The sequence below is a fragment of the Oreochromis aureus genome, linkage group 2, assembly GCF_013358895.1.
Source record: "Oreochromis aureus strain Israel breed Guangdong linkage group 2, ZZ_aureus, whole genome shotgun sequence".
NCBI classification, from domain to species: Eukaryota; Metazoa; Chordata; class Actinopteri; order Cichliformes; family Cichlidae; genus Oreochromis; species Oreochromis aureus.
This window is the reverse complement of record NC_052943.1, coordinates 9,230,176-9,255,681: the sequence shown is the minus strand read 5'-3', so window position 1 is coordinate 9,255,681 and position 25,506 is coordinate 9,230,176. Positions and strand designations below refer to the sequence as shown.

Here is a 25,506-nt window from a genome sequence, read left to right as displayed (position 1 = left end):
GTTATGTCATAACGTCGTTGTTAGTTTTGAATGTGTGTCAACTGAACGGAAAGCACGTCAAAGTCAAACAGTTTTGTTAAAAATACAATTCAATATATGTGTGTGTGCGCGTGCAAAGTCTGAAGCCTGTCAAAGGTCCCAGTCACGTGTTATCGGTCTTTACTGAAAACTTAGATAAGACTGTCCCACCCTGTCAAAACTGTCATGTCACGTAAACGCACTGTTATAAATTATTTGGCACATTTACTGTTGTTTTTAGAAGTTATTCATTCTTAGCTCCAACTCTTCCAAGTTCTCACAGTCCTATTTAATGTGTCTGACACTAGAACTGTTCACTCTCACCTCATGTTAAGTATGCCGTTTGTTTGTCATCTTCACATGGTAGGTCAAAACAGATAAGAGGGATGTTTACAGTCGTGCTGTGTCTTATAGGAAATAAAACTATCAAACATGTTAACCTATTTCACTCATAGTTACTGGAGTCTTATTACAGGATAGGTTTACGCTCTGTTTGATCTTAAATGAACCATACAGATGGTGTGTTTTTAAGCACTCAGGTCCTGCTTAAACCATTACTGTGCTTCAATGTGGTATTTCTTGTTCTCAGGGTTTCAAAACATTTACCAAACCTTTATTTAAAAACCAGTTTAGGCAGCTTCTCTTCTGTTTGTTTGGTTTGCATAACCTTTGAACTCCAACTATGAATGCTTAAAATTTTGCTGAAAGCACACAATGAATTAAATATTTAGTATTTACTTGTTTAAATGATGTGAGTGTAGTGGTTTACCCATTTGCCTAAACAAGTAAAAAATCATCCATTCCATTCCTCCCAGAATCAAATGGAGTAAAAACTGTTACAAATCAAACATGCAGAACTGCGCTTGTTTTAAATGATGTGAATTTTGGGGTTATTTAAATTTTGCTTGCTTTTATTTACTGTTCATTGTCTCTGATTGTTAAAACAGAATTATTGAAAGATTTAGGAACATTGGAAAATCTCTTGTGTGTTTCAGTCAAGTTCCCCTCCACACCTACGAACGGCTACATGGAGCACCAAAAGGAGCGAAAACAGTCGACAGATTTTGGAGGCTGCAAAAGTAAGAAATAATCAAGTATTGGTGTCCTGTTATTCAAATTAAATATAGGGTAACAGTTAATTCTGCTTCCACAGCACTTGCAGCTGACAGACAAACGGACATGTTGGCACGGACATGCAGGCGGGGGACTAAGCGCAGACCCAAAAAATGTGGTGAGTACGGTACCGTGTTTTAATGATTACTTAGTGAAACTTTTCATGCATGGATGACCTGAAACAGTTTGGCTTATTGAACCTTTAGTTTTTTTTAGTTTTAAAATGCTGACCAATGTTATTCTTAAGATGGCAAAACTAAACTGTGGCAATCTGTGGATCTTTTGGTGTTGCGCAGCCTTAAAGTTGATTTAAACTGCTGCGTTGAATCTACGCTGTAGTTACATCATAATTGCAAATCTCTCTGAAACCTTATGCCGTAACCTAATGTGCACCTACCTGGAAATGTAACCACATGCTGCATTGACACAGCATGCACCTGTTGTCATTGGCCTGTTCAGTACTGCTGATTCCTCCGATGCATTTCTGGCTGAATTTAAAATTGAGAGAATAATAATTATAGCCTCAATATAAGGGCCTGCAAATGTTAGCAAACTCCTGGAGTTGGAATATGTGTGAGGAAAATGTACAAAAATGTACAAAGAAGTGGAAAAACCTGAGGGATGGCAAAGGTACAGACTTGCTTTACTTGCTTTACATAAGTAGAACTCCAAAAAGTTGATTCTGTTCATCTGGACGTAGCGTTTTGTGGGAGAAACGTTTCGTCACTCATCCAAGTGACGTTTCGTCACTCATCCCACAAAACGCTACGTCCAGATGAACAGAATCAACTTTTTGGAGATTTACTTTCCTGGATGATTGAGAATGCATCAAGACGTTTACATAAGTAGAAGTACGGATAACTGTGTTAAACAACATTCTCCAGTAAAAGTAGAGGTACTGTGCCAACTTCTTTACTCAGGTAAAAGTAAAAAAGTACAAGCTCTGAAATGTACTCAAAGTAAGAAAGTAAAAAGTAGCTCCTTGAAGGACAATTATACTTCTGTTTTCTTTTGTAAAATGAGTACAGTCAAGGGTTACAGTGTGATTCAGCAGGGGCGGGAACCCTATGATCTATGTAGTGGCTCAGTACAGGGAAAAGAATCACAACTCTCAATAATTTCTGTGAGCGTCAGCAGGTCTTCTTTGTGTACATGCTGTGATCAGTTGACCTGCTGCTCTTTTTGGATTTTCGTAACTGAATTCAACAAGATGTAATATGTTGCATCTTTATTCCATCTATGACTGAAGTTCTCTCGCACGCTTTTTTCTCTCCCTGTGAAATACAGCAGCTGGACTTTTAGCTACCAACACACTGTGTGACACACAAACACTTTGTGTGTTTGCTGATGATTGTTGAGCTGATAGAAACATTCAATTTTAAATTATCTTCCACTTAAAAAAACAAACAAACAACAAAAACAAAACAAACAAAAAACCTGTCACTCCCTTCATGCTTCTTCCTCTTCTCTAGGGCTAGCTAGATTCTAAAGTACGGCATCCACAACTTACGGACAACTCCACTCCTTCCTGTCCACTGTAACTCCCAAGCATAAATGTAGCAGAAAGTACAGATATTTGTTTAATAATGTAGGGATTAAAAGTAAACATTTGTCAGAAAAATAAATACTCGTAAACTTCAGATACCTTAAAATTGTACTTAAGTACACTAACAAAGTATTTGTACTTTGTTACCTCCCACCTCTGATTAACACCATGCATAAGTATGAAAGTGGGCAAATGCATTGGGCTTTTACACATGTTATGTCGGCTCTGCAAAGATTCTAAATCAACAACAGAGTCAGCATGCTGTGGGGTTGGGGATTTTTTTTTAATCTTTCTTATTTGATTCGAGAGCTGTATAATGTTTCTTAGGGTAATACATCATGACATTACATTTATTATACAAATTCAATTCTTTCTGAGACTCACATGATCCTCAGACTGTCTTATTGCTGGTCAAATGATGGTTAAACTCTTAACAGCTTCATTGCCTAATGGGCCAAACGCTAAAATAAGACTCTTGAGAATTTCACATAAGTTATGTGACTTGAATAAAAGAGACATTAGTTTTACAAAAACTTGGGTTAGGTATTAATATTAACTCCACAATATTGAAGAGTTTAACTGAAAGCTGAGTTACATTTAATATTTCCAGATAAAACAAGTAACTGTAATGAAGTTGGGCCTTACAGAAACTTCAGTAGTGCATTAAACTGTTCATTTTAATCCTCCCTCAGCAGTGTCACACATTGCTGATTGTATTTGATTAAAAGCAGGTGCTGGGCGCACTTTCACTGTAATTTGTTAGGAGGTGCTGCCATACAGCAGCGTCGTAACATGGTGCCACCATATTGAGTGGATTAGAGGAATTACTGCATATTCTCCGGCCTGTGGAGAGTCCCTGTGGCAGATGTGTGTTGGAGCGTGGGTAAACAGCTATGCTGGCACCAGTGGGCTCTCGGCCTCAGCTGGGATGACAGCCCAGGTATCTCGTGGGACTTGTAGTGTCAGACTGGATCCCCAAGTCCACCTGGAGACTCTGCTGTCATCGTGGCTGCCATATCTCCTTGGGGACTCCTGTTGACATTTGATGTTCTACGTGCGTGCCCAGAGAGCCATCTTTAGGTTACTGGGATTGTCAACACTGAATGCAAATTGTATGGTGTTTGCCAGTATTGCCCAGTGAGGCAAATTAGACTGTTAACATAGCAGTTATCCCACATATTTTACAAGGTGTTCTATTGAATAAATAAAGTTTTCTGCTGTGTTTTTTACACAGCTGAAGGAGGTGAATTCAGCTCAAATCCTGTCTGCGATGCTGTCTTATGTGTGGCCGAAGGATAGACCCGACCTGCGGGCCCGTGTTGCTCTCTCTCTGGGCCTGCTCGCTGGATCCAAGGTAAGCCTAATTTCTCTTTTATTTATTTTTATATATATCTTATAAAGAGAATTTAATTAGTTTGACTGGTGATTAGCCAAATTACTTGGGCTTACCTAACAACAACAACTGATATTTTTATCACATTACTTCTGCTTTATGCTTTGTGGATTTGTTCCACCCTGAAGAAGAAGGTTAGCTCACAGCTAAAGCCCTCCCTTGTGACATCAGGACCCAGATATTCTTAGATGAAAGCAAGATACTTTGACAAAATAAACTCAGCTGATTGTAGACAGAGTTGTTAACTAGCACAAAACCCCCTGCAGTCTTCACTCATCATATATTCCCACAGCTTCAGAGTCATTCTTGCATGTTGCTGCTCATTTTAATTTGTTACTGTTTTCAAAAGAGATGCATTTTAGAGAATTGGTAATTGGAAAAGATTATTATTAATTTCTCCCCTGGTAGATGTTTTAGGCAAGGACATCATCAGGATGTTAAGAAACAATTCTGTAAATCATGTACGTGGCTTTTCACAGTGAAACACAATGACAAAGAGAGGTTATAATCCAAGGTTACCACTGGCTTCAATTAAATCCACCATTATTATTTATAACAGTCATCATAAAAATGAGTATCATATTTTACCAAAAAAAGATGAAACAATTTGCACATCATTTAAGCTCTGTTTAATCAAAAATGCTAAAGACAACAAATCAGTTTTAAAAAGTGAGAAATTGTGTTTGCTTTGTTGTGCATGTGTCTTTTTTTCAATATAATGTATAAAAATGTGTGCAAAAACTTAGAAATATGAATGCTAAAAATAATTCACACAACTACTAATTTGGCTATTTGACAGCAGTTCAGGCAAGAAGTTTTAAAAAACAAAAAAAAATGTATCTCAATATATAAAATCCAAAATATTTGATATTAAAATATTAACAGAACCTGGGGAAATCTGTATGCAAAACCAGTGTTGAAAAACCTTTTGTTTTCAGACCAATGTTATTGGTGTTATAGCAATGTTTGAATTATGCTACACATTCTCGACACACTCTGATTGGCCTGGAACATTATGGCGTCAGGTTAAGAGGGGTTACCAGTTACAATGTAGATTTCCTGCTGATTTCAGGCTTAAGAGAGGGCACAAGGGTAAACGTACCATATCCACACTTTCTTTTTGAAAAGTTATGCTGTCATTAAACTAAAAAAAAGTTCAGATTCCCCACCAAAATTGAATTTTTGAAAATCCATACGTGCAAAGATGTAAGATCTGTGAAGCAAGTGTCATGAATCAAGAAAAAAATGCCAGAGTCAAGCCAAGTCATTTGAGTGGGTCTAACAAACTGTGTTAGGAAAGGCTTAGAAAAAACACCATGCTTGGTTTTGTTATTTGTCACCGGCTTTTATTAATATTTTTTTTGGCACTGTTGTTGAAGGATAGGACTGAAGTGAAAAGCCCCATCCCCAAAAGCTTCAAAAGTCTGTGAAGTGCTCTGAAGCCCAACAGATGAAATTTGGCCGTTCAATATTGCATTCAGGACCTGCTTCATTCATTTTTAATGATAACAAACCCCAACAAATAAACATTTACAACATGTAATTCTTGCAAGGGTGGTGTCAATTAGTCATTAATTATACCAGCACGTCATTACTTTGCAGAAAGTTGACCTGTAGCTTCACTTTTGTATACAGTGACTCTACACATCCATTCATTTGCTTAACTGCTTATCGAGTTCAGGGTCATAGGGTTGGGCCTGTACAGCCTATCGCAGATGTCATGCGACAAGGGGCAGGTTACACACTGAACAGGTCCTCAGTTTATTGCAGGAAATGATGCTTTTTTGTGTAAATTTGATGTATCATCACTGTTTATATATCTTATTGCTTTTGGTTTTCTGTCATCCAAGAAGCAATTAAATTAATGAGTGTTAGGATTTAAAAAAATATTATCATTTTTGTCACACAAACAGCTGTACTGGTAGTTTTTTAGGATGAATTTTTGCTTTGATCAGCTTGTTGTTTTAAGTTTGCTTTGAGAATTTACTACAGTGATGCTGTGTTACGAGATACAAGTGACTCTGTAGTTGTGTACTAAAAGCTACTTTCAGCTACTCACAAGGGGTCGCCACAGCAGGTAGCTCTACTGAAATAGAAATTAAGCATGTTAGAACACTAGTCTTTTTTTATATATATATATATATATATATATATATATATATATATATTTTGTTTGTTTATTTTAAAAAAAAAAAACGTTCTTGCTTAATCACTTAACCTCTCAGCTCTGACCACCCTGTATTTAAACAACATGAGCACTCACGATGGGTGATCACCTTTTGGTGAAGATCCCATGTAAAACTAAAACCGTCATGCATTTAAAACAGCGTCTTATGAAATAATTAATAGCATGCACCAATCATCGCATGATGCATTCCCTCTTCGTTTGTTGATGGTCTCTAATTTACACCCTGGAAAACAATCACAAATTCACAGCTCCTCAATAACCGTGTCCTGCTGCCACTCAGCATGGCTCCCTCTAGTGTGTGCTAAAGAGGAGAGAGCTCATACATGCAATCCAATCTTCTCCTCCCTTTTTCCTGCTTGGCTGGAGTTAACCTTGATTTCTGCAGTATGTCTGTTTGAACTAAAAGCACCAGCAGTGTGGATGCAATTTTTAAATCAGCAGAATAATTATGCGGTTAAAGTGCATCACACCTCTGCGAGGGACATTATCAGTGACATTTTCATTTCAAATAAATGATTATATACTAGCTCTTGTTTTTGTTGCCCTCGAAGAAAGCCTTCTCTGTCTGCATGCCTTACTATAAGCTTAAGCTAATTCTTTGTAGCCCGAAGCCTTTCTCCGCTACTTGACACAGCATCTCTATTATGGGATGACATACTGCGAGGTACAGATTGACATAGTGTCAATTTAATCTCCAGCATTGCTCGTTAATGGATTTAAAGAGCGCATCCAACCTTATCATGTATTAGTGGTAAAATTGAGGACATGTTTTGGCCCTGTGATAATAGGCTCAGGCTATTTTTGTGTCATGTTCTGTTGTCTTGGTAGCAAAGTGGCAGATATTGTTTTTCCTTGAGGGACTCAGAGGACTTCTATTGTCTGAGCATAATACCCAAGAGTATAAAGCAGGAACCCTAGAGATGTAGCTTTTGCACTTTAAATGGGCCATTATTAGGTGTCCTTCATACATCAGAGGTGGCACAGGTTTATTTCACATATATGCTGGTGATATTTTATTAAAATTATACCCCACAGAATTCGATGGGGGTAAAGGAACATAAAGTAACCCTCCCCCCGTGTTAGAGGTTGAGACGTTCAAATGAAATGGTTTTTAAAAATGAAAATGCTTTGCTCTGTGATGCCGTGTTCTCTGTGTGTCCTAATGCGCAGCGGACCGCCCAGCCTGAGTCACACAGCTGTCCCTGTGCTTTTAATTAGCCCTAATAACCATTTCAATTCCATTAGCAGGAAGCACCAGCCTCCTCTCCAGCACCAGCACAGCCAGTCAAGATGAAAACATATGCATGCATGCACACTACCACACCATGCCATGCATACACATAACTGAATGCACCTGAGTGGTAATCTTGGGTTTTACTTTGTAACAATGGAGTTTTACTTTCTAGACCCGTGAGGTTTGCACACACAGAGACACCACAGAAAGCCAGAAAAAGAAGACTCTGGACACATATGTCAGTTTAATAGGCTATTTGAAACTGTTTCCTCCTCTGAGTGTTTTGTCCCTCCCTCTCTCCCTTCCCAGATCACCAATGTGATGGTGCCCTTCATGTTTAAGTATGCAGTGGACGAGCTTAACCAGATGTCGGGACACATGCTGAACCTAAATGACGCGCCAAGCACTGTGGCTACCATGGCAACGGCCGTGCTGATTGGCTGTAAGTCCCAGACTTGTATTGCACTGGCAGGTGCCGCGCTCATCAGATGGGACTATGGGACTGCCTATTATCTACAGGCTGACCTTTCTCACCACATTCATATCAATGCCGCGGCACAACCTCTGCTACTCGCTCACATTATTTACATTATGAGCTTCGTTCTGTGTCTGAGTTCCATTCCTTTTAATCCTCACGACCCTCTCGTGAGTACTGAGGACGATCATGTATGATACCTGTGAGCTCTCAAGGCAAACAGAGGTGAATAGATTTATAAAGCAGTGGAGAAGAAATTGCAGATGTCCTTTGAAAGCGGTTAGGTAGTTATTTTTTTCGTGTTGTGGCGAGGCCAGGGTTGCTTCTTTCACTTCTTCTTTTGGGGTCACCTTTTTCTTCTCTTTGTCCAAATGCTTCTGTGAGTACAAGAAAAGAGTCAGGAGTGAGATGTGAATGTGACGTGCCTTCCTGATTAGCGTAGGATTTCTGGGAACTGCTGCTGGAAAGCAGTATCAAATGAATAAACATGACAATACTAACAACCACTGTAAGTCACTGTGGCCTTCACTAAGATCAGCTTGTAAGCTCTGTATGCTAGCCCTGTAGCCACTTGTCCTAATAAACCCACTTAGGTGTTATACACTAATACTACAGTTGAAGCACATGACGAGGACTCAAGATGAGATGAATTAGGATGACAAAGAAAAATAAATGAGGAAAGAAAATGAGGAAGCTGTTACAAAAGGGAGATTTCTTTTTTTCTTTTTCTTTTTTTCTTTTTTTAAAAGATTCTTCTTTGTGACACAGAGGACCCAGTGCTTGTAGGTTGCAGTGTCTGGTGTAATTTGGCTGAAAAGGGTGTACCGTGCTCATCCTACCTTGTCAGATGTGGACACATTGTTCATTAGATGAGCATTCCTATTTAACGCCACATTACAGCCCCACGAAGACCGGCAGACAGAGCGATTATTGCCCTGACTTTGGTCTCAGCAGATGTGCCATGTATTCACACAACTCAGTGAAATCACCACAGGAAGACCACATGTCATTCAAACACAGACTAATATCAATTTGTGACAGTCATGCTAGCCATCTGCTTGTAAAACAATTTATGAGCAGTGTGAGAGCTCAGATGAACTGACTTTTCTTTTTAGTATTTAGTTGGATTTGCTGTCGAACCGAACAACTCAGTTTTCTTGCTGTATATTAATGATCCTTAAAAGAAAAAGAAGAAATTCTCCAATAATAAGATTAACATAAAGACACGCTTGCTTCCACTTCTCTCTTTTAGTGAAAGTCTAGACGCTGCATTCAAATTAAGCCTGTTTATTGACAACTCGGTCACATCTTTACATTTCATTCTTATAAAACCTCGTCTCTGTTGCTCTGTTCTGTCGGTAAACGCGCTCAATGCCTTGCTGAACACTCGGATACCCTCCCTCCCTTCAGTCTGCAGTGAGCTGGCCTGCTATAGTAGTGAGGCTTCAGACAGCATTCTGCTCTGTAATTACAGAGGGGAGACTGCTGCTGTAGCATTGCAGGGCTTGCAGACCAGAGATGATGCGAAAGACTTGTCTTGCCACCTCATACGATCCGTCTCCTCAGAGTAGTCAATGAGCCTAAAACCTGTCTAGTCTTAAGTGCCTCAATGTGCTGCATTCTGTTTAATAGGACAAGACAAGTGTGGGTCATATTCTTGTTTTGCTGCCTTTTAACAGTCTCCTGTGCTCAGGATGGCAATAGTTTCTCACTTTCTGCAGTTTAAACCTCCCTGCTTTTCACAGCAGGTGTCCTAAACTCTCCATCTCCTCCGCTATCCCAGATGGTGCCTCACGGGCTTGTGCAGCCTTCTTCAACGAGCTGAGAAACACCGTGTTCGGCAAGGTGGCCCAGAGCTCCATCCGACGCATAGCAAAGAATGTCTTCCTGCACTTGCACAATCTGGATCTGGGTTTCCATCTCAGCCGACAGACAGGGGCGCTGTCCAAGGCCATCGACCGCGGCACACGGGGGATCTCTTTTGTCTTGAGCGCACTCGTCTTCAATCTCGGTCCCACGGTCTTTGAGATGGCCCTCGTCAGTGCCATTTTGGTGAGTTATAGGTGGAAATGAAGACACAAACTACCACACACTGTGCTTATGCGTTCTTTTTCAGCTTTTACTTCTTATTGGTGTTGCTGTTTCAGTGCTTGATGTTAACATCACCTTGCCACTCCTCATAGCCGATTTCCCGGAAATTAATTTCACAGATACCATCTCATTTACATTTTAAATGGAATATGAATCCCTGTGAACTTTTGGTGGGCCCATTAGTGCTAATGATGAAACCTAAAGCTTTCTTGCATCTTAATGTCCTCCTGTGGAGTGTGCCCGAAACAGATGCCCCTTCCTCCACTGAAAGAAGGGCTCATCTTTTAGTTCGTGCTATTACTCCACTGTGGATGATCAGATTGCCTGTAACAAGTGCAGACTCCACTGGCCAAATAGCTAAAGCATCATCATGAGTACTTCTTGTCTTTTCCTATTCATTTGTAACACTTGCTTTCACAGTGGAATGATCAAAAACAATACCCTCTGAAAGTACCGTGTGACGCTAATAGATTGGTCTGATGTGGTCTCTTGACTTTTATCACAGTGCTGTTGAGTTACAGCATGTAAAAGATGCTTCTTCCTGCCTGTTCTTTTCTCCTCTGCAGTATTACAAGTGTGGCGGACAGTTTGCAGCAGTGGCCTTGGGTACCTTATCAGCATATAGCATTTTCACAATTCTCATCACACAGTGGAGGTAGGATTGATGTTTTTTCTGCTTTTTTTTTTCTGTGTCTGCCTGTTCTTCAGATTTGTTATCGCTTCAAAGAGATTCGGTTAATATTTCTGTGGCTCTCTGCATTGTAAAAATGCTCACTTTGAAATGCACAAATCAGCTATGATTAACGCCATCGACAAATTACATAAGATTGATTACAATGCAGTGTTCTGCTGTGAGACCTTGGGTCCTTTCATCGATGTGGTTGTTTCTTAGAAAAGTATCAACCACCTAAACAATGTTCTTTGAAATTGGATGAATATGTTAAAAAATGTTTCTTGGTACCAGAAGCTTTTTGATTTCCAATTACAGCCAGTTTGTCAGACAATGTTTATCTATTTGCAAACAAAGTCTGCACAAATGCAGTTGGTTAAAAGGACTGACTACAAAGTGGTAATCAAAGACCAGTGCACACAACTGGAATATTTCGTGGCTACACTGAAAGCTATGAAATATTAGCTCTTTGCTCCAAGAGGCTAAGCCATCAAACGATAGTCGATGGTTTCCCAAATTGCCTAAATTTTTCCGCCAGCCAAGTACAGCCTCCTTGTCAGCACCTCTGTCTGATAGTAACGGCCTCACATTGTCCACCCACGTTGGATAAACTGCTCATTAACTGCTAGAACATGACAAAGAGCCTCTTTTTAAAACTTCTCAGAGCCCAGTCTGTTCGAATGCCCATGAGATGTATTAAATCAAGCCTGATCCGTGGCAACACCAACCCGTAACACATAAGGATTCGCCAGAATTTGCACCGAACTCCTGTTTTCTATCATTTTTGATAGGAAAAAAATCCAGTCACCCTTTTGATTTTCAGTTTGGCGATAATGAAATGCATGTAATAGCATTTCATTTTCAAAAGCAACTTTATCATGGCAATAATGAGTAGACCAAATTTACAAGCTGTGCATTACTCACATTAAGGACTGGAATTACCAGTCACACTGAAGCTATTATTTCAAAGTAGGAACATTTCTCCCAGGGAAGTGAGAGTCAGCAAGACTCTACTCTATTAAGAAAGAACTCCTGTGAGCATTTTATTGATAGTGTTGCATGTAAATTACTTAACCAAATAATTTTCAAATATTTACTTCAGTGGAGCTCCAACTGCCAGTGTCACAGTCCGGGACACTGCAGGAAAGGTCCATGACCCGGGTTTTTGTACTGATGCAAGTGACTGCCATGTTGTTCATGTGTCTGTGCACACAGGACTCGTTTCAGAATAGAAATGAACAAAGCAGACAACGAAGCAGGCAATGCAGCTATTGACTCGCTGCTCAACTATGAGACTGTTAAGGTGAGTTTCAAATCCCCCCCCCGACAACACCTGTACACACCTACCAAATATGCTCCTTGAGCTGACTTTGACCAGGCACATCGATATTAACAAATGTGTATGGCACCATCTAAATATTTTTATTATCTATTTGAGGTCTATAATACAGTGGCCCTGAGAGGCCAAACACCAGCAATAAGAAAACGCTGCAAAAGCACACAAAACACAACGGAAATAGGAAAAAACAAAACACAAAGAGGAAAAACAACAACGGAAATAGGAAAAAACAAAACACAAAGAGGAAAAACAACAACGGAAATAGGAAAAAGGAAAACAGAAATGGGAAAAAACAGATTTCCAAAAGCACAAGGGAAGTGTTTCCGGGGAGACAATAACCCGACGGACCAGTTGCAGGAACCCAAAACATGGTAGGTGTGTTTTATCATGATTCAAATAATACTCATGATGGATTTTTAGGCTAATAGTTAGGCTAACACACTTACCTCTCATCTTTTCTTTCCTCACAAAACCGATAGATCCTCCACTTCTTTTAAGTGTTTCCCAGCGCAATTCTTAGCATATTTTGGTTCCTGCAACTGGTCCGTCGGGTTATTGTCTCCCCAGAAACACTTCCCTTGTGCTTTTGGAAATCTGTTTTTTCCTATTTCCGTTGTGTTTTGTGTGCTTTTGCAGCATTTTTCTTATTGCTGGTGTTTTCTTAAGTTGCAGTCCGTTTGGCCTCTCTGGGCCACCGTACTATAAGCTTATACCGATGTAAGGCCATAGCTAGGACTTGTTTCATCTGCTTCCTTATTTGCAAGGGGATGCATCAAGAACCTTACACATATAAGGCAAATATGCTAACCACTACATTATGAAGACCTTGACTTGGAGAATGGTTGTTATTATGTTAGACAAAAATTTCAGGAAAATGATTTAAAGCATGCTTTTGTATATATGTATAAGGTCAAAATGTCTGTAAAACATAGATTAGTTTTTCCAGAATCATTTTTATCTGTCACATGAGACAAAAAACCTCAAATTATCCCAATTCATAGACTTGGAATTCTTTTGCATTTCTGCTTGAGTATATCAAAATATTTGATTAATTCTCTGTTGGTTATTCCATGAGCTATTTTCTTTTCAGCTCTCACACATTATAAAAGCGTAATTTCCTGTGTTTTTACTTTTCTCATATTTCTTTGTCTTCATTTCTTCCCCTTAATTCTCTGCGGTACTCTTCTTCTCAGTATGAAATTGTCCACCATTTCTGTAAATGTCACTTCAGTCGCTACAAACAATGAGACATTTATCACCGGACACTCAGGACTATTTTCACAGTTTAGTCAATGGCCCAAATTGTGTCACAATTATAGTTTTGGGCTGAAAGGTATCTGCCACTGGGGGCTTTAAAAATATAATAGAAATGTCATCTGAAGTCCTGGGTGGTTTATGAGTGAGAGAGAGTCTCACCTGCCTGATGTGATCAGTAAAGATTACTGTAAACTTTTCTCAAGGTCACATTACCTTAAACTCTATCTTGTTCAGTTTTAAATCTCTTTTTAGGTAATCTTTTAGTACACAACACAAACATAATCAGTATCGCGTTTCATTGCTTTGTTGGCCGTTGCAGATATATTTTGGATACCGTGTTATTTTCTTTGCCGTATTATTTTGCGTCCTGTTTTTCTTAACGTTTTGTTCTGTGTTATTTTGTGTCATCTGTGTCAATGCGGCCGGATTTAGCATCACTCTGAGCTGTGAGTGTGCATATGTAATTAGATCTCCGCCCACTCAGAAATCCGTTCCACTTTCACAAAGGGCTGGATGAGAACCTGAATACGGCTCCTTGCACTGCTTCGGTTTGTCCTCCATGCGCTACTTTCTAGTCTCTCTTATTCGGTGCATTTCCTTATATGCAAATCAGTGGCAGGTCTGTGTCCGCACAGCACCACTGCCGTTAGCTAGAGAAGCAAATCGCCCACTTAACCAGAGCAGAGAAACAATGATGCAAGCTAAACAAACAGCCGTGCAGCAACAATATTAGGTAATTGGCAGCAGAGTTGAGGAGGATTGTTATGATTATATTGTTGTTTTATGTGCCGAATTTAAGAGATGTGCAGGAGAGTGCTGGTGGCTGGGGCTCTTTTTCTTTTTCCCCCCCTTTAAATGATAGCTGTATGTCTTAATCAGAATTAGTGCTGCTTGTGTGGTGTAACACTTAAAAGAGCTATGTGCACTCTGTTAGTAATCTAGGTGTCTGTGTAAGCTGCTACAGATGTAAACACAGAGGATGATGACAATGTCGGTGATGAATAATCTGCAGCAATTCTTGTTTAACTTGCACGGGATGTTTAGGCTTTTCTCACTCTCTTTTTTTTTTTTTCTTATTCCAGTTGTCTAATATTTGTAACATTTGTTGTGTTTCTGCTGTTACTGTTTCACTGCCAAAACTTCACCATGCAAAGATAAGGCAGCTGTATTGCTTTCCACATCCTTTAAAATCTAACGGGAGCAGATTAAGATACAGAGACATGAAAAAGTGCTTTAGAGGCCAACTGAGACCCAGACTATGCCCAGAGCGGTCACAGAGAACAAATGCAGCCTCGAGGCAGGCTGCGCAAAAGTGTCTATCTGGCCGACACGGCTCTCCATGCTTCCTTAACCTTTAACCATTACCATATTTGAGTCTCTCCCTCTTTCACTCTCGACTTACTCTTTCATTCCTTTTGTGAATGTTCTCATTGTCTCCGTGGCCTGTGCTCTGTCTCTTAATACTTCTCATCTCTGCTGCAGTATTTCAATAATGAAAAGTACGAAGCTGAAAGGTATGATGGATTCCTGAAGATCTATGAGTCATCCTCTTTAAAAACCACGTCCACGCTCGCCATGCTCAACTTTGGTCAGAGTGCCATCTTCAGCGTCGGCCTCACGGCCATCATGCTGCTCGCTAGCAAGGGCATTGCAGCAGGTGAGTGTAGAGTTTGGAAAGGTGATGCGTAAATGTCTGTTGTGGGCTTCCGATTTCTTTTGAGCCATAAATTGAATTGGATCCATGTGTAAAGGTAAAAAAAACCCCAAAAACTTGCTAGACTGACTTGAGCTGAATATAACTCTTCATGCCAATGTTTTGTGGTAAGAACACAATGGAAATAGGGTTTAGACATAAATAAGTTTAAACATCTCAAAACAAAATCAAATGGACCGATGAAACTGGAAAAGAAAAGTAAACTCTGCCTGAACTGCATAATAGAAACTAAATGAGAACAAAACACAGCAAGCATGAAAAAGTGGCATGAATAGGATATAAAATAGCTTTGATGCAGAAATTGAAATCACAGGGGGTGGAGATGGTTTGTCTACTTTCTCAGCTTGAAAGAAAGAGAAGGAGGAAAAAAAGGGTTTGGCTGTTATTTATTTTTTTGGATCTTGCATCCAAAGATGCATACATGATACAGCAGAGCGAGAGCGTGTGCATCGCTGTAAGCTGTTCTGTTGCTTTTCTATAGGTACGATGACGGTGGGAGACCTGGTCATGGTGAACGGGCTGCTCTTTCAGCTCTCCCTCCCTCTAAACTTCCTGGGTACCGTGTATAGAGAGACCAGACAGGCCCTTATAGACATGAACACTCTTTTCACCCTGCTCAACGTCGACACCAAGATCAAGGTAACTTATCGGCCTGCCACGCGCTTCTTCACATTTTTTTTTTTTTTTTTTTTTTTTTTTCCCTCCTGACGGTAGAGAGCGGAATAGGTGAATCAGAGCAGAATAGATGAATCTCCACAGAGTTGAATCTTAAAAATTGAAGATAAAGGCAAGTCCAAAATGTGATGAAGCCCGTTACCCATCCATTTTCTCCAGCAGATTAAAAAAATAAGCGAGTGGTGAAAGATTTTAACAGCAGACTGAGTTCCTCTTATTGCTGCATGACTAACCTATCCACATGTGTTGTAAAATAAATGATAGGTTGCAGTCAAACATAGTAATTACGTGCTTCATGGGACTCAGGTGCTTCCTCGTCTATTGCCACTTGTAGTGCATGACATTGCTCGCTGCATTAATGCGATCAGTTTGTGGATATTATTGGAAATTCCTGCAGAACTGTCGGCTGCTTACTTAGTGATTTATTCAGTGTTTTTTAGTTACTAAACAGTGGTCATTTTAATTAGAGCATCCATAATTTAGACTGAGTTATGTAGTATATTAAAAGCTTTCTTTAAAAAAAACAAAAAACTAGGCCTCGTTTCCCTTGTTTTTATTGTTAATTTCACTCCAGTGTTTCAGTTAATTTGTTGTGTTGCAATTATCTGTTGGACTATACAAATGATAAACTTGTTAACTTGCCTAATATTTGTGTTGTGTTCCAGTGCAATTATTGATTATGACTAGTGGTAGCAAAACAGACAGAAACAAAGGAGTGTCAATGGGGAGAAATGAAAGGTCAAACTGCACTTAAGTGAATGGCTTTCTGTTAAAATTGCTACACTCATATAATTTTGGTCATCAGTGATTACTGAGTGCGCTTTCAAAGCACGGTATTGGTCTGTCTCATCCTGTGGTTACAGGAGAGGTTGAAGAAGCTGGCAGCCTCTTAAAGTTAATTTTTTGCCTTGTTAATGTTTTTTTTTTTTTGTTAACAAAAGCCGCTTCTGCCTGCAGTGCAGCTTTCTCAGTGTCTCCTTTATTGTTCCCCTGCCAGCTGAGGGTGCTAATAACAATTCTATCAGTACTTCCTGAAAAATAACTAAAATAATGAAATAATTTTGGGATTAATCTACCAACAGTGCACAATTTCATCCTATAGAAATTAGGAATGTTTAGACAGATCCTGCCCTTTAAATTATAAAATGCCCATCATTTGTACAATTTCTAACATCCAAACCTCATATTTATTTGATTTTCTTATTTCATGGGATGTTTCATTGTATGGATCGTTTTCCTTTCTTTGTTTAAGACAGCCCGTGTTGCGTCAGAAGAGTGCACTTAAGTGCAAATGTGCACCTCCTCCCTAACAATACGAAGGCCATTCTCATCTGCAGCCTGTAATTACAGTCAGAGAAATGAATCTGTCCAGTTACTTTTCACTCATCAGTAATATTCCTCTCCATTGTAATTCCCAGTGGAATGGCACTGCCCAGCAGGCCATTACTGTCTGAGTGTGTGGGGTTTTTGTTGGGGTCTTTTTTTTGGTAACACACTGGCCGATTATGTAGATGTAAAATAATTTAAAAGTCTCCCTCTCTTGAAGCTGCACCGCAAAATAAAAGACAAATTATTTTGGCTTTTTTCCCATGTCGCAGGGTGTAAAATTATCATCTGTTTATACTAATGGACTGAGAGTTATTTGTATTAATTGACTGAGTTGGATAGTGTGTGATTATGTTGCTATTAGGTGGTATAGACATTGAGCAGAACATGCTTTTATTCTGAAGCTAAGGACAGCGTTTTATTCACTGCTGACCTTGGCTGCATCGCCGCACTGTGACTGAGCTCAGTATGTACCGAAAGTTTTCACGCCTATTGATCCTTCAATCACCGTGAAGGGCAGCGTGTGAAGATTCATACGGCCTTTTTGAAACGACCTCTCAAATTTGCTGTGAATGTCTCGCTTTATGCAGTCCGTGTAGGCTCCGTGCTCCAGCAGTATGCCTCTTTACAAGGTGTTGGAGTAATGTTGCATCATGTTGGGCCTTCTCTGCCAGTGGCTGTTCTGGATCCCTCTCTTCTTTTTCCATTTTGCCTGTCTTAACCCTCTGATGGTGTGCTCTAGGAGAAGGATCTCGCCCCACCATTAACCATCACACCACAGGAGGCCACCATCCGCTTTGAGGATGTCTATTTTGAATACCTGGAGGGCCAAAAAGTCCTAAACGGAGTGTCCTTCGAAGTACCTGCTGGGAAGAAGGTGGCTGTAGTTGGCGGCAGCGGGTCGGGGTAGGTAACCTTTCTGAGATCTGTGCCGTATGTTAAACCTTTAACCCAGCCCATGTCATCTTATTTGCATGTCTTAGACAGTCTTATCAGATATCATCAGTAGAGTTGGGGGGTGTAGCTCACCCCAGCTAACAGACAGAAGGATGCTGACGATTGGTTCCACGTCTGGTTGCAGGAAGAGCACCATTGTGCGGCTTTTGTTCCGCTTCTACGAGCCCCAGCGGGGGAACATCTACATAGCGGGGAAGAATATCCGAGACGTCAGCCTTGACAGCCTGAGGAAGGTTTTGGGGGTTGTTCCTCAGGTATGAGAAAATCCATCACAGAAATAAACAGAAATGAAAAGCCATCAGCCACACAGAGATTTTTATTTATTTTATTTGATGTTTTTGGCGGGGGTGGGATGGTGGGATCTGAACCTTCTCCTCCTCAGAAGAAGTACGTGGACCTTTTGTCTCTAAGTGGTAAAGGTAATAATATATTGTTAGTGATTAAGCACAACAAGGGGGCAGCAAAGAACAATGTAACATTAACCATTAACAATAGCATTCAGAAATGAGCTGAATTCAGTTTGGTTTTCACTGCAGTGAGCTCAGAGGCTGATCTGAACAGATGGTACATGCACATATTTTTGTCATTTGCTTCCTTCACTTTCTCCCTCTTTGTAACTGCAGTCTTCTGTTTTCTTTCACTGCTGCAATTAAAAAAAACAAAAAAAACAATCTCTGAAGCCTTATTTTTTTCCTTAACTGTGTTGCTGTCAGGATGCCGTTCTGTTCCACAACACCATCTTCTACAACCTGCAGTACGGGAAAATCAACGCCACGCCAGAGGAGGTCTATCAAGTAGCTCGTCTAGCAGGCCTCCATGACGCTATCCTCAGGATGCCCAATGGCTATGACACCCAGGTTGGGGAGCGGGGCCTCAAGCTCTCAGGTTAGCTGCATCATTATGCCTGCTGTTTAAGTATGCTCTCTCCATGCAAGCCACTGAAAAGCCTGTGTGTTTTGCTTTTTTCTGGATGCTGTACTACACTGGAAAAAAGAAAATCACACCCATTCTCTTAATAATTGGCGCGCTAATAGTTCCACATTATAATATAGTAGTTATACATAAATCTAAGACTGGCTGTTTTTCTTGTTTATTTCGTTTTTATTATTTTCACTGAAGAGTATCCACTGGTTCCATTCATTTATTTTAAAATCACACACAAAAAAAAGAATGATTCATAACAAATGAAATTTTCTAAGAAGAAGAAAAAAATGGGCTTCTTATTTAGTTATTTATGTTCAAACAGCTAACAGTCCAAAATCAAAACCATTGTTGAAACCGTTTGTTGGAAAATGTTAGAACCAATACATGGTTTGAGCCATATTTTGCTTAATCAGTTATCAGCTACTTTTTGTTTATATTATTTATATTGTAAATTGTATAACTTTATAAATGTTTAATTAATAGCAAAAAAACATATTTTTTCTAAGATGAAAATATAAACATAATAATTTGAACTGACTTTATATACTTAGAAGCCACATCGTTAGGCACACCTTGGCTTCGACCTCTTTTTGGCCTTAGAACTGCCTCAATTCTTCATGGGATGGATTCAGAAACATGCTGGAAACATTACCCAGAGATTTTGGTCCAGATTGACATGACAACATGTCACAGCTGCTAAAGATTTTTCAGCTGTACATTCATGATGGGAATCTCTCGCTCTACCACATCCCAATGATGCTCTATTGCATTGAGATCTGGTGACTGTGGAGGCTGTTTAAGTGCAGTGGAATCACTGTCGTGTTCAAGAAACCAGTCTGTGATGATTTGAGCTCTGTAACATGGCACATGTTATCCTGCTGGAAGCAGCCATCATGGGATGGGTACAATACGGATAAGGTCAGCAACAGTACTCAGGTAGACTGTGGTGGCTTTAAACCATGCTGTGTTGGTATTAACAGGCCCAAAATATGCCACCATTTCACCCCATCACTAGCCTGAACTGTTGATACGAGTCAGGATTTTGCTGCTCTTCTCGTTGTTGCCTTCCTGTCAACTCAGAGCAGTCTGACTATTCCCCTCTTATCTCTGGCATCAACATTTTCATCAAGAAACTGCTGCACACTGGATATTCTTTTTTTTTTAAATTTTTTTTAGATCATTCTCTATAAACCCTAGAGATGGTTATGTGGGAAAATTCTCAATATATCAGCAATTTGTGACCAACCCATTTGACACCAACAGCCATGCCACGTTCACTGTAACGGCTGCTCAGTTTGAACTTCAGCAGGTCATCTTGACCGTGTCTAAATGAGTTCCTCAGCAGTTTATCAGGTGTACCCAACAAAGTGGCTGGTGAGTTTAAATCCGGTAGAAATTACCTTGAAGTAGGGCAGAATAAAGAGATGAAGCGATAAGTTTTCATTGTTATTTAAGAGTTGCACGTTTTAGCTTTTCTTTTCAAATAAAGTCTTTGTTATCAAATTCAATGAAATGAGCACATTGTGTTTATTCAGAACATTAGTTTCAGCATAGTATGTTTATATGAAAGTAGTATGAATGAAACAGGAGCGTTGTATCATATAGCTGCTGAGCTGTAAATTTCCTCACTTTTCACCCCCTCAGCATGGCATTTTGAAATTGTTTTAACTGTGATTAATCTCTCGCTGTACTGTCATTACTTCAACATTTTCTTCAATTTAGTGTCTGAACTTGTTTAATGGCATGTTGCCTTACAGTTAGTCACCCTCATTTGATCTACACACGACTGTGTAGTATTAGGTTCCTAGCATCACTGTGCAACTCATTTAGCCCACGTAAACACACATAGTGTGAGCATTTTCACTCAGCATTCAAGATGCAATTACTGGCAGCACAGATTTCTTTATGTGGAGTGACAGAGTGAGTGAGAGAATGGACAAAATAAAGACATGACTAACTTCTCATTAATTTCACTGCGGCTGTACGTGACAGCTGCCTGTGAGTTTGCGAGAGGTGGGAGGGAGGAAGGGAGTGGGGGGCTGGGTGGGGGGACGAGGAAGGAGGCAGTCTGGGCTCTCAGGCTCCTAACTTTCTTCATTTCTGTTCTCCACTGCCAGCAGTATTTACTCTCCCCGAACACCGCTCGCTTTCAAGTGGCCGCACACGGCTCATATGTAATAAAGGCAAAGTCAGGCACAGCGGGAGAAAGCTTTGCATCCTGCTGATTTTTCTTCACAATTAAATCAGGTCTGGTTTTTTTTTTTTTTTTTTTTTTCCTTTTCTTACCAGACTGAAACATGTAGCATTGGTATTGTCTAAGTGTTGGCCCTCAGTTTGAGGTAATTATCTAGCGAGAAGGGTCAGACGGAGACCTGCAGTAACGCGTATTTCAAAGGTTTCGGCGTTCGCCTCGCTATTTATGACGTCTGGTTTGTTCCAGGAGGGGAGAAGCAACGGGTCGCCATCGCACGGGCAATACTAAAGAATCCGCCCATCCTCCTGTATGACGAAGCAACCTCCTCCCTGGACTCCATCACTGAAGAGGTCAGTCTGACAGTGACAGACACTCACACGAATTTCTAATATACCCACAAATGCCCGCTCCCGGCAGCACGCACGCATTAGCGTGTCTGCATACACATTTAACAGAACAAACACCCACTCAGTCACCTGCTGTAGGTACACAATAATTCAGCTCATTCCTGCGTCACATACCTGCTGCGACATACACCCGCTGCACACACACACACACACATGCACGCATACCACCCCCATGTTCTCCCTTGCCACCTGCCACTGTTTTCTCCTACTTAATCTCCAGCTCAGCTTAAACCACACAGTCTTTGTAAATGTTACATTTAATGAGAAAGTTCAGCGCGCCCTCACTGAACTTCAGGGAAAAGAGTGGGGCAGTAGACGTGGTTGTTAATTGAGATTTTTTTTTCCTCCCTCTCTCTCTTCCTTCTCGTCATGATGGTGTTTTTAAATTATCATATGTAAACACTGCAAAGAAAAAAGCATATGAAGGTGGATGTTGCTGAGCAACATTGTGTTGACTTAGCTTCTCTTTCAAATCAAAGTTTGCGAGTACATTTCATATATTTCCTGTCATTCATGCTCTCTCTCCCCCCCCCCCCCCCTCCCTTTCTTTTCAGACCTTTGTTATTGCAAACTTGGAAATATTTTCCTTTGGATTATGGGGGTACTCTTGTAAAGCTTAACAGTGTAGTAATGTTATCTGTCCTTGTGTGCATCCAGAACATCCTGACTTCAATGAAGGAGATGGTGAAGGACAGGACGTCTGTGTTTATCGCCCACAGGCTTTCCACAATCGTAGACGCAGATGAGATTATAGTGCTCAATGAGGTGAGAACTCAGACATTTTTTTTTTTGTTGTTTTTTTAATTTTTGTTACTTGTTAATCAGGGCAGAATGAGATCATCTTCAGGTGTAATGTAATTTTGTACAACTGCTGAGTGTGCCCAAGTATAAACACGCAGTGTGTTAATTGCCGGTCCAATTAGACGATTTTACATTGAAGGATGATGACCCGCACTCTGCGTGACCCCCAGTGCACCGCTTGTGCCAGCAACTAGAAAGAAGTTAGCAAGTCGTCTGTCTCTCTCCTTTTTTTTTTTTTCTTTTTTTTTTTTTTTGGCACTCATTTATTTACCTTTCTTGAACGTACGTGATAAAAACATGCTTTGTTTAGCTCCTCTCATTAACTTCAACAACAACAGGACACTGTTGGTAGAAGTGAATGTATTATTTTCTCCATAAGGGCTCATTAAACCAGTCAGACTCGACTGGGTGTTTTGGTCAGATGGCGTGTCTTGTTTGTCTCGGTGACTAATAATGTATGGGCCAGCTTCCCAGACACTGATGAGGCCCTATCCGCGACTAAACATGTCTTTCCGCGGCGCTCGCCACACAAATGGCTTTATGCGGTTTTTCGGTCAGATGCGTTTAAGTCAGGGTAGGGGTGAACAGCGATACTTGGTGTGCTTTGCTATTGTGTGCTGCATTACAGAGCTGTCCCAGCTGCTTGGGCTCAGAGACGCTGCAGAGCACAACACAGTGAAGTCAGTTATTATCTGGAAAGAAAGAGTTCAAATAAAATGTAACACAGGTGAAGTGACATTTTCCGCCAGCGCTCGAGTCAGATGGGATAAAATGAGAAGAGGCTCTCTTTGAACTGCGGCGAGTTGAGCCTGTGCCGTTCCTGTTTCCCGAGTCAGATGGCGGGGATCAGAGGGTCGTGGCGAGGAGGCATGTTTGCGTGTGATGTCGCCACGGCGTTTGCTGGTGTCACCAGCAGAGGACTGCCTGGGGTGCTCATTAAAATAACGAGCGGAAGCAGTCACATGCTCATCCTGGGTGCACTAAAGATGATGCCCACACCTCTGCATGCTCATGGGAGGTGGGGGGAGGGGGGTGCTTTCATTTGTGTGTGACTGTGTGGGAGGGCTGTGTGGCGTATGTGTGTGGATTTGCGTGCGTGTCTGCGTGTTTTGCAAGAGGAATGCAACAGTTGTTGGGGAGGCGGCAGGGATTGTTATTGGGGGGGGGGGGGGGTCTGCAGAGAGAGTGGCCGTGAAGAGATGCTAGCTATGATTCTGTGTTAACAGCCCCTTTTTATTGTCCTGTGAAACCTTTTTTTTCCCCCCCTAATTAGACTTTTTTTTAAATTTTCCATATAATTTGGCTTCTTTTTCTCTGCTTAGGGTAAAGTGGCAGAGCGAGGCACCCACCAGGCTCTGCTCAGCACCCCTGGCAGCCTGTACGGAGACCTCTGGAACGCCCAGAACAACAGAATCCTGAACAGCAGCAAGAACTCGGCCGAGCCGCAGGCCGAGCGGCTGTCCCAGAAGGAGGAGGAGAGGAGGAAATTGCAGGAGGAGATCCTCAACAGTGTGAAAGGCTGTGGGAACTGCTCCTGTTGAGAGAAGCTGCCACCCGCCATGTTTGTTCATCCCTCACAGATGGCCTACACTGGAATCCCTGGTCTGCGTGCTATTGGGCAGGCGGGTACATCCCCCACTACCCCACTACCCACTCCAGCCAAAACCCTGTTATAATGACTATCTCTCCTCCTCTCCATGGGAATAAAGGCCAGCGCTCGCCAAAATGGAGGAGGAGGAGCAGGAACAGGGAGCAAGAGTGTTTAGCACTGGCTGATGTCCAGAGAGAGAGAGAGAGAGCTTATATGCCAGTTGTCTCAGCTGAAGCAAAGCATAAGAGACCTTGTATATCACATACGTGCGTGCAAGACATCTGTTAGTCAACATGGTTGCCCCCTCCTCCTCATTTTTTATTTTTTTTTGACATCAGGTTTATTGACATCTTCCTCTGCACTGGAAACAGATGAGCGTACATGTAATGACTTGCATATGCCTTGATATTGATGCAATTTGTATTGATATGATTTTTAAAAACAATTCTTTACAAAAGGAATTAAACGTAGGTTTGCTTTTTATATATAAAGGGTGTATACGTGCGGCAGGCTGTGCTGCAGTATGTTTGCCCGTCACGTTGTTATCGACATTTATTCTGAAAATGTGAAGATGTGTAGATGATCTGATCCCAGTAGAAGGCGATATATGTATTTTTTTTATCTTGTATGCACGAGTTATTTTGTGCAAACAAGTTCATTATCCTGTTCACACAATTATAAGATAAAACTGACTTGTGGAACGTCAGGGCCTTTGTACATCATTTAGATGCTGGCACTCAAAAAAACACCGAACAGCTCCCCCGTGAACTGCTCGTATGTCACGGTCACTTTCATGTAAGCATAACACTGAGACTAACAGGAAGGAACTCTAATAAATCATGGACGGGTCTCACTACAATTTGAGCTGCATTTACAGGTAACATCTTAAAAGCTTTTTTTTTTAACCATCATATCCCTTAGCCTTGGTTGACAAGCCTCTTCTGATGCAGTTATTTGGGAAGATTGATATTTTTTTGAGTGTATGACCAAAGTAAAGACTCTTTCCGTGTGAAGGTTGCGTGTAGATTTGGAAAGCCGGACAGCGCGCACACGCCCTCTCTTTCTGAGGGCCGCTTTAGTTACGAAACACATTTTTGTTTGGACCATTGCTATAATGTTGTATCTAAAAATGAAGAAATTTATCACTGGGTGTCTTTCACACTCTGCTTCATAGTGCTTTGGACTATGTTGGTGTGTTGGTACAATTCAGATTAATAAATGTTGGCTTTTCTCTAAATAACAATGATGTCGGCTCCATATGCACGTTCTGTTTTTAATTTCAGAGATATGACGATGTATAAAACAAGATTATAGGCATTTATTTTTTCTATCATGGTTTCAGGTTTGATACGTCTAAGCGCGCTCACATGACGACACTCAGAGCAGTGCACATTTCTCAGTCACTGATTTTTACTTTTTAAAGGAATAGTTGTGAAATGTGCAAATTAACATGTGTTGTTTAATTAGTACAAAATATATACATATATTGTTTTGTTTAGCAGCTGTTTTTATGCCAGACCAGTTCTCAGTCGTGCAATACCAAACTGGAGTTGATAAAATCTGATCATGAATTAAAATCTAAAGGTGTCTGAA

At 40.7% G+C, this 25,506-nt stretch overlaps 1 protein-coding gene across 2 annotated transcripts in view; it reads left to right on the top strand.

Annotated features, from left to right (window-relative positions):
- abcb7 (ATP-binding cassette, sub-family B (MDR/TAP), member 7) overlaps nt 1-25,506 on the top strand; it is a 26,247-nt gene extending 741 nt beyond the window's left edge. For both annotated transcript variants that reach the window (XM_031745159.2, XM_039616941.1), the window contains exons 2-16: nt 1,014-1,097; nt 1,172-1,249; nt 3,912-4,031; nt 7,802-7,934; nt 9,751-10,019; nt 10,625-10,713; nt 11,944-12,031; nt 14,807-14,981; nt 15,520-15,677; nt 17,782-17,945; nt 18,121-18,250; nt 18,710-18,881; nt 21,361-21,464; nt 22,179-22,286; nt 23,645-25,506. In XM_031745159.2, the coding sequence (XP_031601019.2) occupies nt 1,014-1,097; nt 1,172-1,249; nt 3,912-4,031; nt 7,802-7,934; nt 9,751-10,019; nt 10,625-10,713; nt 11,944-12,031; nt 14,807-14,981; nt 15,520-15,677; nt 17,782-17,945; nt 18,121-18,250; nt 18,710-18,881; nt 21,361-21,464; nt 22,179-22,286; nt 23,645-23,863 (2,091 nt within the window). In that variant the 3' untranslated portion in view covers nt 23,864-25,506. The remainder of the gene's footprint in view (nt 1-1,013; nt 1,098-1,171; nt 1,250-3,911; nt 4,032-7,801; nt 7,935-9,750; nt 10,020-10,624; nt 10,714-11,943; nt 12,032-14,806; nt 14,982-15,519; nt 15,678-17,781; nt 17,946-18,120; nt 18,251-18,709; nt 18,882-21,360; nt 21,465-22,178; nt 22,287-23,644) is intronic.